General features: G+C 35.7%; 2 protein-coding genes across 3 annotated transcripts; one reads left to right on the top strand and one right to left on the bottom strand.

Moving 5' to 3' along the window:
- Positions 1-2913: 2913 nt before the first annotated feature.
- LOC101261533 (uncharacterized) lies at positions 2914-8835 on the bottom strand. Its single transcript, XM_004242775.4, has 11 exons — positions 8455-8835; positions 8285-8344; positions 7771-7812; positions 6004-6123; positions 5767-5912; positions 5539-5686; positions 5367-5450; positions 4679-4794; positions 4498-4556; positions 3496-3586; positions 2914-3375 (listed from the first exon to the last, which is right to left on the bottom strand). The coding sequence occupies exons 1-11, from the start codon at positions 8552-8554 to the stop codon at positions 3148-3150; spliced, it is 1194 nt and encodes a 397-aa protein (XP_004242823.2). The 5' UTR covers positions 8555-8835; the 3' UTR covers positions 2914-3147.
- Positions 8836-9317: 482 nt separating this feature from the next.
- Positions 9318-16134, top strand: LOC101261245 (probable UDP-3-O-acyl-N-acetylglucosamine deacetylase 1, mitochondrial). Of its 2 annotated transcripts, XM_004242774.5 has the most exons (7): positions 9318-9477; positions 9560-9868; positions 13472-13678; positions 14053-14154; positions 15094-15158; positions 15447-15591; positions 15801-16134. In XM_004242774.5, the coding sequence occupies exons 1-7, from the start codon at positions 9346-9348 to the stop codon at positions 15852-15854; spliced, it is 1014 nt and encodes a 337-aa protein (XP_004242822.2). In that variant the 5' UTR covers positions 9318-9345; the 3' UTR covers positions 15855-16134. The 2 variants fall into 2 exon arrangements, with proteins under 2 accessions (XP_004242822.2, XP_069142804.1); XM_069286703.1 differs by lacking the exons at positions 15447-15591; positions 15801-16134 and having other exon boundaries at positions 14714-15128.
- The last annotated feature ends 293 nt before the right edge of the window (positions 16135-16427 follow it).

Genomic DNA, 16427 nt, shown 5'->3' with positions numbered 1-16427 from the left:
TGCACCATTGAAGAGTTCAGTGCCTACCAATATCGATCTTGATTACAAACCAAATGGACTAAGGTGGAAGGGTGGAACTACAATTACACAAAGGCAGCTACAAGAACAAAGTTACAAATGAGCCGCTCAGTCTACACCAAGCACTCAATACACATAATGTTTCGTAAAAAAGACTCATGTTTTGCCTAGCTAAATTCTCAATTGTCTATGATATTTTCCACTATTGACTTAATTTTCAATTGTTGCGTTAACTTATTATGACAAACAAGTTATTTTTGCGTAAGAATTTGTTGTGATAATTATAAGTCTTAATCTGGACACTTTCATAGATTTTGTTACATTATCATAGTACTTAGATAAATAAATCATTGATACATCTTAAATACAAAATATAGAAACCAAATGACAAACAATCACAACAACACTGATATCAATACTAATGCTCTATCTCCCATGTCTTTCATGCCTTCCATGATCAACATTTGGTGATTGATTCTTCATGTAGTATTGTTCTTGGTATGTACGATCAACCATATCAGCCTATCGAAAAAATTCACATCCCTTACCATTTGAGTATTTTTGACAGCCCCAAAACATTCTTCGTGAATTTGTTGATGGTCTTGACATCTTAAGTTCATCATGAAGCCCATAATAGCAAAAAACGAACAATCATTGTGAAGAACGAAATAGTTAACAAGTAAGATAAATGTGAGAAAAATAAAATATAGACTGCGCCTAATCGATTGTGGAGAAGAAGAAGAAATTCGGAGTAAAGAATTTTGGAGAGAGATAAAAGAGTGAGAAAGAGAAGAAACTTAGGATATTTGAAGAAGAAATTAGGGGAATTTTGAGGAAGATGGGCAAAAGTGACCGTTATTAGTCTTTCAAAAGCATTTCACGCTCCTAAAATGGGCGTGATTTACGCACTTGAACTACTTTTGCCACATGAGATGACAGGTCAAAAAAGGGTTCATCATATTGGGTTTCAGTGGATTCGAGGGTTCAGTTGGAAAAGTCTGGAGTAGGAGGGAAGGTGACAAAAAGTGACAAGTACAAGGGTCTCTGAGACCGTTCCAATTCATATTAATATTGCTTAATGGATCAACCACAATAATCTTATAAGTTATACTTTTTAAGTGAAAAAATTGAAATAAATTTGAACTATGATCAAAATTATTGTAACAATAACAAACTTTGGGCAGGACCTATTGTAACACTTCAAAATTCCAGAAAGGGCTAAAAGGAAAAATTTAGGCAAGTCCACGAATTCAAAATGGACCATGGACCCTTCACGACATCCTAGACGGTCCGTGTAGGGGACCACGTTCCGTTAAGGATGTCGTGAGTGACTTGGACACCATAGACGACTCGTGGTGACTTGGATGACCCGTCTAGGGGTCTGTACAAGTCACCCAGTCAAGGAGGTTGCACCTAAGTTGTAACACATTGGCCTTAGAAAGAGCAAAATTTAGAAAAAACTAATTTGAAAAGAATTAGTTGAGATTTGTTCTGAGCTTAAGTTGTGAGTTTTGGGTCAACTCCAAACGACCATAACTTTCGCTATAAAATGAGCTAGATGGCTCATAACATGTCAAATGAAAGGTCTTTGAATCCTCTTTCCAACGCCATCGAGTTTGCTAAATTCTGAGTTCGGATGGATAGATATGTCCGTTTGAGTTAAGTCTGTCTAATTAAAAAATGTTTGCCCGAATGAATAAGGGGTATTTTGGACTTTTTCTTATCCAGTATTCTTTAAACGTTTTTACTAATATTTTAGGGGTCTAAGATCACAATCCTAAAATAGGCTTAAGATTTTGAGAGGAATTTAAAAAGATTAAAAAGGAGAGGTTCAAGGAGTTTGTCAAGATTCTTGAGATTTGTCGAGGAATTTCGCCAAGGGTTTGATCCCTAATAGGTATGTAAGCTTCCACAGTGATGAGTTCGTTCACTCACACGCTAATAATGATTTATATTATCGAGTTCATCATAAATATTGATAAATTTGAGTTTTTGATGAGTTTCTTAAAGTTAGTGTTTCATTCTTTGCTATGAGGTTTTGTTGAGTTCAGCTGATATGGTCTTCTGTTTGAGTATTGTTCTTAAGTAATTTAGAGTGGATTTCGTTGTAATTATGTTGTGTCTAAGAATCCAAATAAGTTTGAGGAAATCGTTCGAATTCTAGGGAAGTTAAACATGAATTTGAAGCAAGAAAATTGTCAAAATCTAGGTATATATAGGGATGGGGCATCGTGCCACTCAGTGCACTCCAAACTGTTAACAATGACTTTATAAGATTATTTTACTTAGTAGACGTTTGATCATGTGATACCATATCACCATATGAAATCGTGAGATGAAATTGACGTTTGGTCATGCGATACTATATCACGATATGAAATAGTGAGATGGAATCAACATTTGGACATGCGATTTTATTCCATCTCATGATTTCATATCATCAGATGGGATTTCATATTCTCCAAAAATCATGATATGAGAATTCCATATCATTATTTGAAAATTTTTAAATAGAAAAATTGATCCACAAAAATTTTATTTGTTAAAACAACTCACATTTATAGTTACTAACCATTTATTTCATATGTAAATAAAATTTATAATCACATCATTATTTTCACCATCATTTATTCACTTTAACTCACACCCGTCGATTATTGAGTAATAAATTTCTTCTCTTCATTAATTCCAATGCCTAATTCATTATTCCTACAGTTCTATATTTATTACAACTCATAGTTATATCTATTTGAACAATAAAGCAGATCAAATTGATGAAATGAAAGATATAGATGCCTTTGTTCAATAACGTGAATATACAGGAAAAAAAGTTCAATTATAAATCACAAGCGATAAATTCAGATTAAACTAAAATGAACTAAAATAAAGACCACATTAAGAATAAGTTAGGTTGGATAGGCATAAACTTAATCTAATACATTAATTATTTATGCTCAGCCTTTAAATATTGAAGAGCCAAATAATTTTTGAAAAAGTTGCGTTCTAGGATGATTCTTAAAATTTGAATATATAAAGTGACAGTACACTACAATTTAAATCTGCAAATCCTGTAAGGCAATAGTGTAACTAATTGAACTCTTCAACAACACACAAATATTGGGTCTCTTCTTAGTTGAACTCTGCTATCTCAAATACCCGTGATGTTTCATCAATAGAGACAGAAACAAGGTACTCCCCGTTGGATGATGCAGCTAGACACTGAATTGCATCAGCATGTCCGCTAAAGGTCCTCACACATTCTCCAGAACGACTGTCCCATACCCGCACTTTACCATCAACACAACCTGTTGCAACATATCTATATTGCCCCAACCACGATAAGCATGTCACGCCATCCTAAACAAAGCGTTATCAGCATATATCAAGTCAATGAAGAAACTGGGGTCTACATTACAGAACTTTCTTGAAATAAGAGAGTATTTAAAGAAGCAACTGCTTGTTCAAGTAAGTTCATACCGGATGTTCACATGTGGAGCGAGGTAAGGACTGTTGTAAGTCCCAAATAATAAGCTTATTATCCATGCCTCCAGTTGCAGCCCAAGGTGCGCTGGAAGTCATTTCAGATCACCAATATTAATTTAGCAAAACAGAAATAATTACTAGTATAGAAATAAGTATTCTAGGAGGGGATTATCAATCAAGATCGAAGGTGGGAGTGACCGATGAGGGAAGCGAGACTGGGATGGTTCGGACATGCCTTAGTGAAGAGGTGTGGGAGGTCGGCTATGGTGGGTCCGATGAGAGGTAGTGGTAGACCAAAGAAGTACCGTACAGATGAGATAAGACATGACATGACATGACTCACTTGCACCTTACAGAGGACATGACTCTATAGGAGATTATAGAGGTCGAGGACTAGGATAGAAGGTCAGCAGGTTGCCAACTGTGGCTTAGTTTTCCTTCTCATTATCAATGCTACGCTCATATTGGCTTGTTCTTCGATTTTAGTAAAACCTGTGGTTCTCTTTGCTTTGATAATCATATATTTTGTTGTTGTTACTTTCTTTTCAATATTATTTTCAACATTGACTTCTTTTCTAGGGTATTCCTTTCCATGCCAGATTTGATATGCTTTGAGCCAAATTTCTATCAAACATGACATCTACCTTCACAAGGTAGGGATAAGGTTGTGTATACTCCACCCTCCCTAGACCCACTTGTGGGATTTACATTGGGTATGTTGTTATTGTTATTTTTGTTGATCTAATGTTATCATGGACCTGGACTATGTCCACATAACTACTCTCTTCTTTAAAACCATCTTCAGGCTTGCTGACAACATTTGGTTCCTCTTCAGGCTATTTTGCTATAAGACAGTCAAAAATTCAATGGTCAAGGCACATTCACATATTTGCGGTTTAATTGTCGCACAACTTTTTCCAATCCTTGTTCAGATAAAAGGAATTCAAAGGGTCAAAGTACAAGGAAAGATAGAAAGATGTCAGGAGTAGACAAAACCTTGCTGAAAAGCTGGCACATTCTATCGAATCTGTATGAGCACTCAGAGAAGTGACAACCTGACAGAGAAAATTTTAATCGGCTATCAGACAAACGGCTTCCAAGGTCTGGAAACATAAATTACATAAAAACCATTGTGGAAAATGAGAAGGGCAAATTATCATCTATTGAGGATTCTGACCTTTCCAGTAATTATATTCACAATGTGAGCAGAGCCATCCTTTGAGCCTGTGAGAGCCAGAGTAGAATCCGAGCTGATTGACAAGCATGTCAGTCCTTCCGTGTGATACGGATGACCTTGCAACAATAAAGAAATTTTAAATTAACAAAAAACGATAACAAGGTCAGATCTCACAAATCATGTACTAATCTAATGAAGTATTTTCTCTAATAAAAGACCAGCGTAGTGACAACAAATCTCACCACTGATAAAGGTACTGACATTATTTCATGGAATGGAAGTACAGAGAGACAGCTCAACATAGCATAATGAAAGGAACGAGACAAGTAACACATTGATCAGCATCCATTAAGGTCCCTGATGATGAAAGAAAAGAGATCCCAACTTTGCAATATACTAAAATGTGCTTCAATCCACAATTTTTATCCAGTATTTTGTATCTCAGCCACATCCCCCAATAGGAAGATATTCTATTTACAACTGCCAGAAGCCTTCTACCCTTTTTTGTAAGTGCCAGAAGGCCTTCTATCTGTAGGCACCATACCTTTGTGGTGTGTCGGAGGAGGGCGAGGGGGAGGGGGAGGGGAGGAGGGGGGAGGGCAGGGAGGGGATGACAGGTTTACTTTTCACCTAATTTTAGAATGCAAAACAAACGAAGATATTAGCAACCAGAAACCAAAAGCCTCACCTCTTACCAAATGTATACTTTGGGCACTCTTAGGATCCCATATCCTCAGTGTCGCATCATCAGACCCAGTACAAATTAATTTACCTGAGAGAGCATATATAAGAAAAATAAGGTCAGTTCTACTCAAACGGAGGAAAACACTAGAAATTTTACAAGAGAAACAAGGATGTACCATCTGGAGTGAAATCACCACAGGTTACACTACCAGCATGACCTAAAAACGTGTTCATGAAAGCACTGGCATCAGCATTCCACATCCAAACAGAAGAATCCTCTGAACCTGCCAACACCACGTGTCCTCTTGGATGCCACCTGACCCACTGAGCAACTTCACAGTTCATGATTGATCTCAAATTGTTACAGAAAATTGGAATTTTTTACGCATGAGAAAATGTTTCACCTCAATTCCCTTTTCAGGACCTTCAAGTGTGCCCTTCAGACCACCTGAAGTTATGTCCCATACTCTTATATTCCCATCAAGGCTCCCAGAAGCAAGTAACTGACCATCAGAACTAAAAGCCAAACTTGATACAGAATCTGTGTGACCTGCACCATATCTCAAAGAGTTCAAATTAAAAGGTGTATGAGTAAGACTCATCTAATCAGTATACAAAATTGTTAGTCACGACTCAATTACCTTGCAACTCAAAAGCAAAATCACCTTGACCAATCTTCCACATAAATCCTCTATCATCTCCACCACCTGTTACCACCAAACTGGCATCTGTTGGGCTGCAGGTAACAGTGTATAGTTCACCTATAAAGAGGAAACGGTTAAATTATAAGGAAAACAGTAAGCACACCTACATACAAACTAATTATAGACTATACCCAAACAGGAAGCATTGACATTAATTAACTCAGTGCTACAACTTACTATTTACTACAACACCCATGTAAACCAAATTTATACCTCCATATTTTGTGACCACTGTGTCAATGAGGTAAGTAAAACCATCTTGTCAGAAGTAGGTTTCACTTCACCAAACATCAGACGCAATTTTTTTAATAAGGTAAACAGTTACGGTGATGTGTGGGAAAGTCCTGTACACAATACCAAAACGAGGACCAACATCTGATGCAAAATCCTGCTTATATATCAGATTAAGTTCTCATCAGAATATGAAAAGCTACCGCAGTTAAGCTATAATCATATCATATTTTGTTCCTTTTCATGTTTTGATCACGTATTTTGTTCACTTCTATTGAAAAATATGTTGTTTTAAAAAAAAATAGAAGCCCCCAGACAAAATCATGTTGATTAGTTGGCTATAAACCTGATCCTAATTTTTATTAATTTGGAAAAAGTTGAATCTTGTCCTCCAAGAACAATCTCGTTCCAAGAAAGGCCAAGATTAACATAGCCCATTTCCCAATTTTATATTCCATGTATGAAACTACTACGGTATTTAGTTTTGGAATCTGGTGTCTAGTGAGAACAATCTCGTTCCAAGAAAGGCCAATGTTAACTAACATAGTCCATTTCCGATTTCATGTTCCGCGCATAACACTTGTTTGGTATTAAGCTTTAAAATCTGGTTTCTAGTTTCTTCAATACTATTACACCATGATCCATATATGTCTTTAGCAATACACTCCCTGTATCCCAATTTGTGTGATATTTTAAACAGGGCACAACGTTTATAAGGGAAAGAAAGACGTCTGAAATTTGTAGTCTAAAATAAGCCGTGGATACTTGTGTGTCAAATTATCCCATTATGGATAAAAGAGGAAGTTTAGAGTTAAATTGCTTCTAAATATAGAAAAATATCACTCTCTTTTGGGACAGAGAGTAGTCTGTATGATCCACCATGACCACTTGTTTTTTCTTTCACCATGAACATTTGCCTGTTGGACAAATTAGCTTTGCTTATTTGACTGAAGATTCAACAATGCTTATTCCAATGAATAAAATTAAATATAAGTCCCTCATCTCAAGTACCATAATCAAAAGAAATATCAACCCTAAGCATTGTCCCGACTAAAGGTAGAGGCGGATCCAAGATTTGAACTTTATGGTTTTAAATGACATTGAACTGATTTACTATTTGTATTACTAGATAAAGAATTTAATACTTGTCCAATTCAGTATATTTCTTATAACACATATACAGGGTCTGAGTCAAAGCTACTACGTTCGAGGAACTTGTAGCTTCTACTATGCATCCACCTCCACGATAAAGGCAAAGCTCCCCCTATTTAGTAGCTAAAAAACCTGGCAGTAACACACACAGAATGGCCAGGATTTCTTCATTCATGCCTAAATTGTGAACTCAAGATACACCAGGCGAACTCCCGTTTTAAGCTACACCAGAATTAAGATGAAAGTTGCAACAGAATAGTATATCGATGTTCATCATTCAATATCAAATTAAGTTAAAATAATATAAAAGAAGTACAATACCAGTGTGGCCCGTGAACGTATGAAGGGAATCATCAGCTTCATCTGAAAACCATTATCCCAAATATCCATATCAGTGTACTAATTAAACAAACAAATTTTAACCTTAACCCCCCCAAAAGAAAATCACCCAACCACAAAATAAGTAACCCAAAGTACAAACCGAAAACTACAGCAATAATTAAATCTTGCGAAGTCTGTAATTGCAGTAAAATACAGTAGCAATATGAGTAACCAAGATAATAAATACATAAACAAACACTCAAATTTGGTCTCAGGTGACATGTAAACATTCCAATTTTGAGTATACACATCTAGATACCTCAACTCTTCCTCACTATTTTAAGTTAAACATTCAAACTTACGAAATGCTCATCTAAACACCTCCAAAATTATGTGTCACATCAGTGTTCAGGTGTCCATAAGACACAATTGGAGTGTTTAGTTGCCGGTTGAGATAGAAAGCTAAAAGTTTTTTTTTAAAGTTTCTACAAGTAACTGAGCCAAGCCGAGTTACCTATGAATTCTCCTCCTCCTTGTTCATCTTCTTCATCATCATCATCAGCATCAACAAGCTCTGCAACCATAAATCAAAGATATTCTCTAATTTTGTAATTGGACACAAATCTAACTTCAAATAAGCAATTAATAGGATTTTGGAGAGAAAAGATTGGATTTTTTTTCTACCTTCTTCATCAACATTAATTTCTTCAATGATATCACTATCCTCTAAGAAGACCTCATCTTCGTGTTCATCGTCTTCGCGGTGGGGTGATGGAGCGTTCATGATTATCCTCAAAACGTCGTCGTATGTATGTGAACGGCACCAATTGCGGCGGCGCGGCAGAAGAAACCGGTAGGTGGCTGGAAATTGGGGAGGGTTTAAGGAGGGTATTAATATTCTAAAATTTTAATTTTTTTAAAATGTTAAATCTTTTATCTAATTTTTATATGTGTAAGTTATATATATTTAAAATTTAGGAAAAAATACATAAATTAATATATTTTAAAAAATAATTAATAATTTTAGCGATATTTTTTATTTATTATCATTGATAGTAATACTGTAATAAATCTATAATATGTATTAAAAGTGAATTATATAGTCAATATATTTGAATTATAATTATTTTTGAAACATATTATGTATGTTTGTTAAAAAATTGTCACATTATATTATACCTGTATTAAAATGTATATAAATGTATTATTCATCATTAAAATTTGTATTATATGTGAATAATACATTATTTTTTGTAATATGTATTAAACTAATATTATAAATAAATTAAAAGTAGTCGATTGTAAAAAAATATTATTAGTGTAAATAATAAATATTTTTTTTATCTTAATATATTTATATAAGTTTTCCCTAAAATTTAAATGCACAAGAAAATACTACATCACATGGATTAAAACATATAATTTTTAAAAAAATTATATAAAATATATTATATATTATAATTTTTTATATATTAATACAATAAAAAAATACATAGTGTGTTAGTTAACAGTAGCATATAATCGTCGAGTTTTTAGTATTAAGCCATTTTAAAGACAAAATTAATTTTGCTAATCATGAAATTAACATTTAGTTTAAGTAAAAAAGCCCTTGGGTTCAATTTCTCTAAGATTCCATTAATGGCGGTCACTCGAGCCTTCAACATCAACACAGCTCGCAACTCGTCGAGCTTAATCTCATGGATTCCGGTAATCAACTTTCTCTCAATCGAATCGAATTTATCGAAGTCATTGTTAACTGACAAAATTATTCATTCTTATTTTTTTACAGACCGGTAAGATTCAGCAAACGGTAGCTAATTCTGTACAACTCACCGGAATCGGTCTTCATTCCGGCAAGCTTTCTACTGTCACAATCTTACGGGAGTTAGCAGGAGTCGGTAGGTACTTCAAATTCCGTTCAAATGTCATTCCTGCATCTACTGATTACATCAAGGAGTCTGCATTATGTACTACATTGTGTAAAGATGGACATTCTATTAATACCGTTGAACACTTGCTTTCTGCTTTGGAGGCTACCGGCGTTGATAATTGCAGTATGCAAATTGAAACCTCTGATACTCACGATTCATCAGTTGAGGTACTGTTTTTAACACTAGCAGCTTTATTATATTTATATTTTAACTGGCAATATTACTTCCATTTCCATTTTAAGAGATTTTAGAATTGGAGGTGAGAAGTATAGACAAAATAAGCATAAACCTATTTCATTCTTACAAGAGATCCCAGACATAGCCACTTAATGCCATGTTGGGCTGCTGGTCCACGCCCATTCATAACAATACTTCTGGCCACTATAAGAGTAGTACAACATTGATATTATAGTGATGATTCTCATTGGAGCTATGAAGGAAAAAGCTATACTAATTACCAACAGCTGGTTTGAGGTTGGAGATGGGGGAATTTCTTACAAATTTACCGATGAGCATTACAGTACTCAAAATTCTACAGATAGCAGGGAGACTCCAATCTTCTGCTTTTGGGAGATTAATTGACTCAAAAAACACAATCCCAACGATGTAGATATGCGATACAACACTAACTAGCAACTTCGTATGTCCTTTTGACGCAATATAGCCCTTTGTTACTACATACTCCTTGCAAGCTAGTTTTATCCCTATGAAGAGATATGCCAAAGAACCAAGCTACACTATTTCTTGAATTGGCCTCCTCATTTTGAGATCCCGACGGTGTATCCAAATTCCAAGTGTAATTAATCGAAACCACCAATTTGGGCTGTTTCAAAATGCAGTCCATGGCGTTTGTCCAATGAAGGTTTTGTTCAATTCCTTCTCTGTGAATTTGACCTGCAGCATCTAGAACAACAACTAGTGCAACATCAAAGACATTAGCGGTTATATTGCTGTAAACACATCATCAAAGATTAGTGCATCATCAATAATCATTAAGCACTTCAAATTTAATAAATTCAACAATCTTAGGCGAACACATTATGAGCACTGTAAATTCAAGTTGTTATCGAATCCTCTTTTTACTACAGTCAAGAGCAGCATACTGAAACAGAGCAGCCCACAAATATTAATCTCTGCCTCTGACATGAACACACTAGAGACCAAATAATAGGAAGAAATTGCACATGCCTCACGCATTGGGCCAAATAAGAGTGATATATGGCATTGTGACTGCAATATATCTGAAACATCTTTTTCTAGTGTTAGTGCCTATGCAAAGTCATTTTCAAGCGAGTCAAAACCAAAACAAGAAAATGTTGCACCTTCACTATCAAATGGCGTCCAAAGACCGTCATCATAACATATTGCTATTGACATGCCATTAAAATAATAGTCTGTCAAATAGCTTTCAAGTGGCTCTTCTATGACCTTCAGCACACATTTTTTGAAGCATTCATAACCTAGTGATGCACCTTATGTTCATCAGGCAATCGAAGAGCTTAGCAAAGCGTGTCTTTCTCCAAGGGAATACAGTCACCCTTGCTGTCAAAGCCCTGGACTCGGAACATATTCCTGGATTCCAATTAGTTAGTTCTTGCTTGGGAGCAAGCAGATAGTGTATTCTAAAAGTTATCCAGTTGATGACGCATTTGAGAGAAATTCTCATCCATTTGCAACAATAGATTTGTAACAGGAGACAGTCTAAGTTTTCTAACAATTTGTCTGGTGTAATGGCAAGCCAATTTCTCTGTGAAATGCTTCCAATCTTAGAACTGTTTATCCGTCAAGTAGTCTGAACCATTATGTTTGTTGTAGTACTAGCCTTATTCCATGTAGTTTTATGTTTTTGATATTTGTTACCTTTTGTTGTTTATTATTTCTAGGTAATTGCACTATTTTATTGTTGTTACTGTTCCTTTTTCTGAATGCTTTGGACTACATTCCTTACTGATGCCATGTTTTCTTCACTAGTTCTTCCCCTTTTTTTTCTTACTAATAGTATTCCTGGTTAGTTCTTGCTTAGTATCTTCTAGTTTGTCCATTGCTACATGTTTTTTTTGTTGTGTCAATCTTGCCACTTTTCTGTCATTATTTTTGTTATATACTTTTTTCCTTTCTAGTCTGTCTTGATTTCCCATTTTAGTTGTTGTGGGGTACTGTCAAAAATGCTTTGTTTTTCTTTTATTTGAGTCGAAAGTCTATCGGAAATAGTCTGTCTACCCTACAAAGGTAAAAGTAAGGTCTTTGTACATCCTACCCTCCCTAGACCCCACTTGAGGGGTTATACTGGGTATGTTATTGTTGTTGAGTCAAGGGTTCTTCAGAAATAGCCCCTCTACCTCCACGAGGTAGGCTTAAGATCTGCGTGAACTCTACCATCACAAATCCCACTTGTGGGATTTCAATGTGTATGTTGTTGTTCATGAAGCTTGAGCATGTGCTGATGTGTGAGTGAGAGATGTGGGAAATATCCATTGGGCCGGGTCCACTCATATAAGGGCTGCGAATTAATCTGTTAGCTCATTAGTTTGTCCTTCTCCTAAATCCTAGCCTATAATATATAAATACATCATTATGAGTGTTGAAAGAACAAGGATTTTCCACATTAGTATGACGGGTAGGGTTAGCTATCCAATACAGAAAACGCTCTGTATCTATTGAGGATATCTTTGTTATGGCGACTGGCAAAAGGAAGTTTATCTGCTTTGTGAGGATTTTCAACCGCTGGTGACATGAGTCGTGGTTGCTGTAGATCCGCTTCCGCTTTGGAGAAACTTATAAGTCCTTCTAACTAGTATCATAATTCAAATACTACAAGGATATTAATGGAATCCCCCTTCAAAACGGAATCTTCAGATCTGTTTAACTTGGCTGGCAAAACTAAGGGTTCCATAGCTTATTGTAAAACAAGACAGGGAAACTATACTTTTAGAAGAAATTTTAAGGATTAGGAGATTGATAGACTTTTCTTTTTTAGTATGAAAGTGGTAAGTGTTCAAGGACCTCCTACTATGAGGACCTGATTTATGTGATGCTGGTGCAAGCAAATGTGGTACTTCTTCAGTCAGCTCTTACCATGATTTACTACAAACATAGGTGATCCCCTATAGTATGGGCCTTTGGTGATGCTCAAACACGAGTCACATAAATATTTAAGAAAAGGGGTATGTTCAAGCGGAATCAATGTTGTATTTGCCAAAGATAGAATACCGATAATTTCTCATTGTTGATGTGATAACACAGCACCTCTTGGAACATGCCCCTCATAATGTGTGATGTCAAGTGAGTAATTCCAAGATCTTTGAATGAGGCTCTTTGAAGCTGGCCAGGAAGGACTATCAATAAACAGATTATAAAGATTGGAACACTTGTATTTTTTTGGTAAGCTCATTGTACCATAGTCTGCACCTTCTTGGTGCTTCTTCTATTTTAATGAGATTGTTGAATTACTTGAAGAAGCTTAAGTTGTGGTTGTATTAGTCTAAGTCCATTAACAATAATTTGATGGTAGAATTTCCTTATTTTGACCACCAAAGTCAACTTGGGTGGTAAATTTGGAAGATGGAGTATTTATAGGTCAAATTACATACTATATTTAAAAAAAATATAGGTTATCCAGATTCCTTAGGGGCTGTAATTTTGCTTTTAACTTATACATTTTTTTCTTTTGGCAGTCTTAGCAATTACTCATGAAAATTATGGTGTGCAAATATCTTTATTTGACTAGATGAAGGGCAGTATCAAAAATAATATTCGGGTAACTGAGCCAGGTTCCTATTCTGGATGGATCAGCAAGAGAATGGGTGGACGCAATTGAAGAAGCTGGGCTGAAGGCAGCATTAGATCGTAGCGGTAATAGCTGTGAGAAATTAGCTCCTGTTCTTAGAGAACCTGTTACTGTATGGAAAAATGATTCTTTTATAGCTGCATTCCCTTATTCAGAGGTCAAGATTACCTATGGCATCGACTTTCCACAGGTAAATTTCTGGGAGTTTGTCTGCTATGCTATTCTTTGTTTTTGTGCACATCGATAGACAATGGTTTGAAAATCTTCATGCATTTAGCTGATCACTTTAATTGCCTGACATAGTGTAGGGGTTTCTTTGCTAATATTCTTTATTGAATTTGAACTCGTGGCTGTGATACCTGTGCTAAACTTGGCTGTCAGGTGAGCAGCAATTGATTGTGTGGCAAACAGCTTCATGGTCAAGACCACTATTATTAACTGAGACCATAGGTGGAGCATTTTCTTTCAGCTAAAAACTATGACATGCTGAGTTACCAAGATTAGGCAAATTATTTCTTATCAAAAAGTCTTTTAAATGGATTCGATTGGCTTGACTGCCTGCAGGCACCCGAAATTGGCTGTCAGTGGTTCTCTTCAACCTGTCTGGATAAAGATTTCTTTGCCAAAGAACTAGCTTCTGCAAGAACCTTTTGCATTTATGAACAGGTAACTTCCAATCTTTTTATTTAAATGTTATCTCAGCTCACTTTTTTTCTGTATTAGAACTTCACTATGAGATCACGATCTAGCTTTGGCGACAAGCACTTTCTAATAATTTATTCATAATGGACTTATTTTGATATGCCATCTGTGGACTAGGCATAGAGATAGTATGTTTGTTTGACGTGTTTCTTGCTTTGGTACCTGGTCAGTGAAATTACTAATGTAGTAGTCCTGAGAGGTTCTTTTTGATGAATATGTTACATCATGATTTGAAGCTGAGCCTGTAAATGAATTTGAATCCTTGAAATATGTAGTAGCACCGATAGTTGGATATCTGGTCTTGTTTATAGAAGAGTGTCATGGTTGAGCATGTTTTGTGACATCCCAAAGTGGGACCTCATGGATCCTTTTTCAGCACTTGAGCTGTCTTAGAGGTGTTCAAAAATAGTAGTCTGTAAAAGAAACTTGACATCCTGAGTTGTGTTTCATGATTTAAAATCATTGTGAATTGACATAGCTCAATTCCTGCTTTCTCCTCTTGCATTTATTTCTTTTGTCAAAGAACTGGACCTTGGGTCTAACTCAACCCCAAGAACTAGCTCAAGAGGTGAGGATTGCCAAGACAATACGAAGAGACCAAGTAACCCTATCAAGACTGACGTGGGACTCAACACCACCTGGCATGCCCAGGACTGGACATCCAGAGCTTGGACAATATAAGATGGAGGTCCAACATGGGGTACACAATGAGTTGGATGGGCTAGACTCTAATACCATGTTAGATAAATAAATGTTCGGCCTAACTCAACCTCGAAGCTAACTCAAGAAGTGAAGTTTGCCCAAGAAGTCCAACATAACTGATAACTCATCATTCATGTTGTTATGTTTATGACATATTTATATTATTTAGATCTCTAGTATTTATGCTGAATTAATATCCAGGTTGAACAGCTACGCAAATCAGGAGTTATCAAGGGGGGTTCCGCCAAAAACGCTATTGTTTGTAGGTTAGAGACACTTCTTTTTTAATTTTATTTGGAAGAATGCTGGAAAATATAATTAGGTAACATCTATGTTATCCAACTTTCTGGAAGCTTAAGATATATTTGATTGGGAATAGATAGTATCGCCTAAGGATGCATGGCATGTCTCGTTGTAGCATCAGATATAACATGCCTACTAGGGTGCTGCCCCATATGAAAATTCACCACCACTAACAATATGAGCGCGCTATGTTTTCTACAAGATGTATTTTCTTGATTTTAACCTCACGCATGATATCTCCTCTTCTACAGTGAAAGTAGAGGCTGGCTGAATCCACCACTGCGTTTTAGTGATGAACCTTGCAGACACAAGGTATTAGATCTTATAGGTGATCTTTCTCTTTTGGCGCACGGTGGTAACCAAGGGCTTCCTGTGGCACACATTATTGTGTATAAGGTCTGTTTCTTTGTCTTTCAATTATTTAGTTTTTCTGTTTAACGGTGATGGACCATAGAAAGGATTGTCTAGCACAAAATGTGACATTCTAATGTCACTGCTTACTATTACTCAGTATAGCAAAGATTGTTAGTTTTGCTTCAGTAGAGAAGTGTTACAATTTGGTAACAATCTTTTAATTGATAAAATTGAGCTGCTCATGTACACAGGGTGGACATGCACTGCATGCGAATTTCGCTCACCGCTTATCGGGAATCAACTGAGCTAGATTTGGTTCTCAAGCTATTGTTGTTCTTCGAGTCCTCTGCAACTAGTTGGCTATTTGTGAACCAGAGTTACTTGACCCAAGTTTTGACAACTAGGATGCTAATGGACTTTGGCAAAAGGACTTATGAATCGATGTTCGAGATGTTCCATCCTTCACAGTCATTATATCGATGTGGATTGCCTCGTAACATCTATTTAATAAGACAACATAAAGCCATTGAACGGTTCGAAAACATTTGTAATTCGTAGTCTAATTAGACAATATCTTGCTTCGAGAGAAAGAACTGATTGTTGGAAATCTTATTTTTCCAACACTGATTGTATTGGTGATATATAGAAAAAACAGCTGATTTATTTCTATTAAGCTTTTGCTATATAGTCTGAGTTTATTATACTCAATTGCATGTTATATTATTGCAAGATGTTGTTTACACGATCTAATCATATCCAATGATCAAGTCAAAATAATAATATTCTCTCTGTTTAAAAAATAATGATTTTCTTTCCTTTTTAGTCTGTTTAAAAAAGAATGATCTCTTTCTTTTTTTTGGTAACAACTTTTCAGGTGG

Source organism: Solanum lycopersicum, chromosome 7 (genome assembly GCF_036512215.1).
Source record: "Solanum lycopersicum chromosome 7, SLM_r2.1".
In the NCBI taxonomy this organism is placed as follows: domain Eukaryota; kingdom Viridiplantae; phylum Streptophyta; class Magnoliopsida; order Solanales; family Solanaceae; genus Solanum; species Solanum lycopersicum.
Note: the sequence above shows the minus strand (reverse complement) of the source record. Positions and strands in the feature narration are given on the sequence as shown.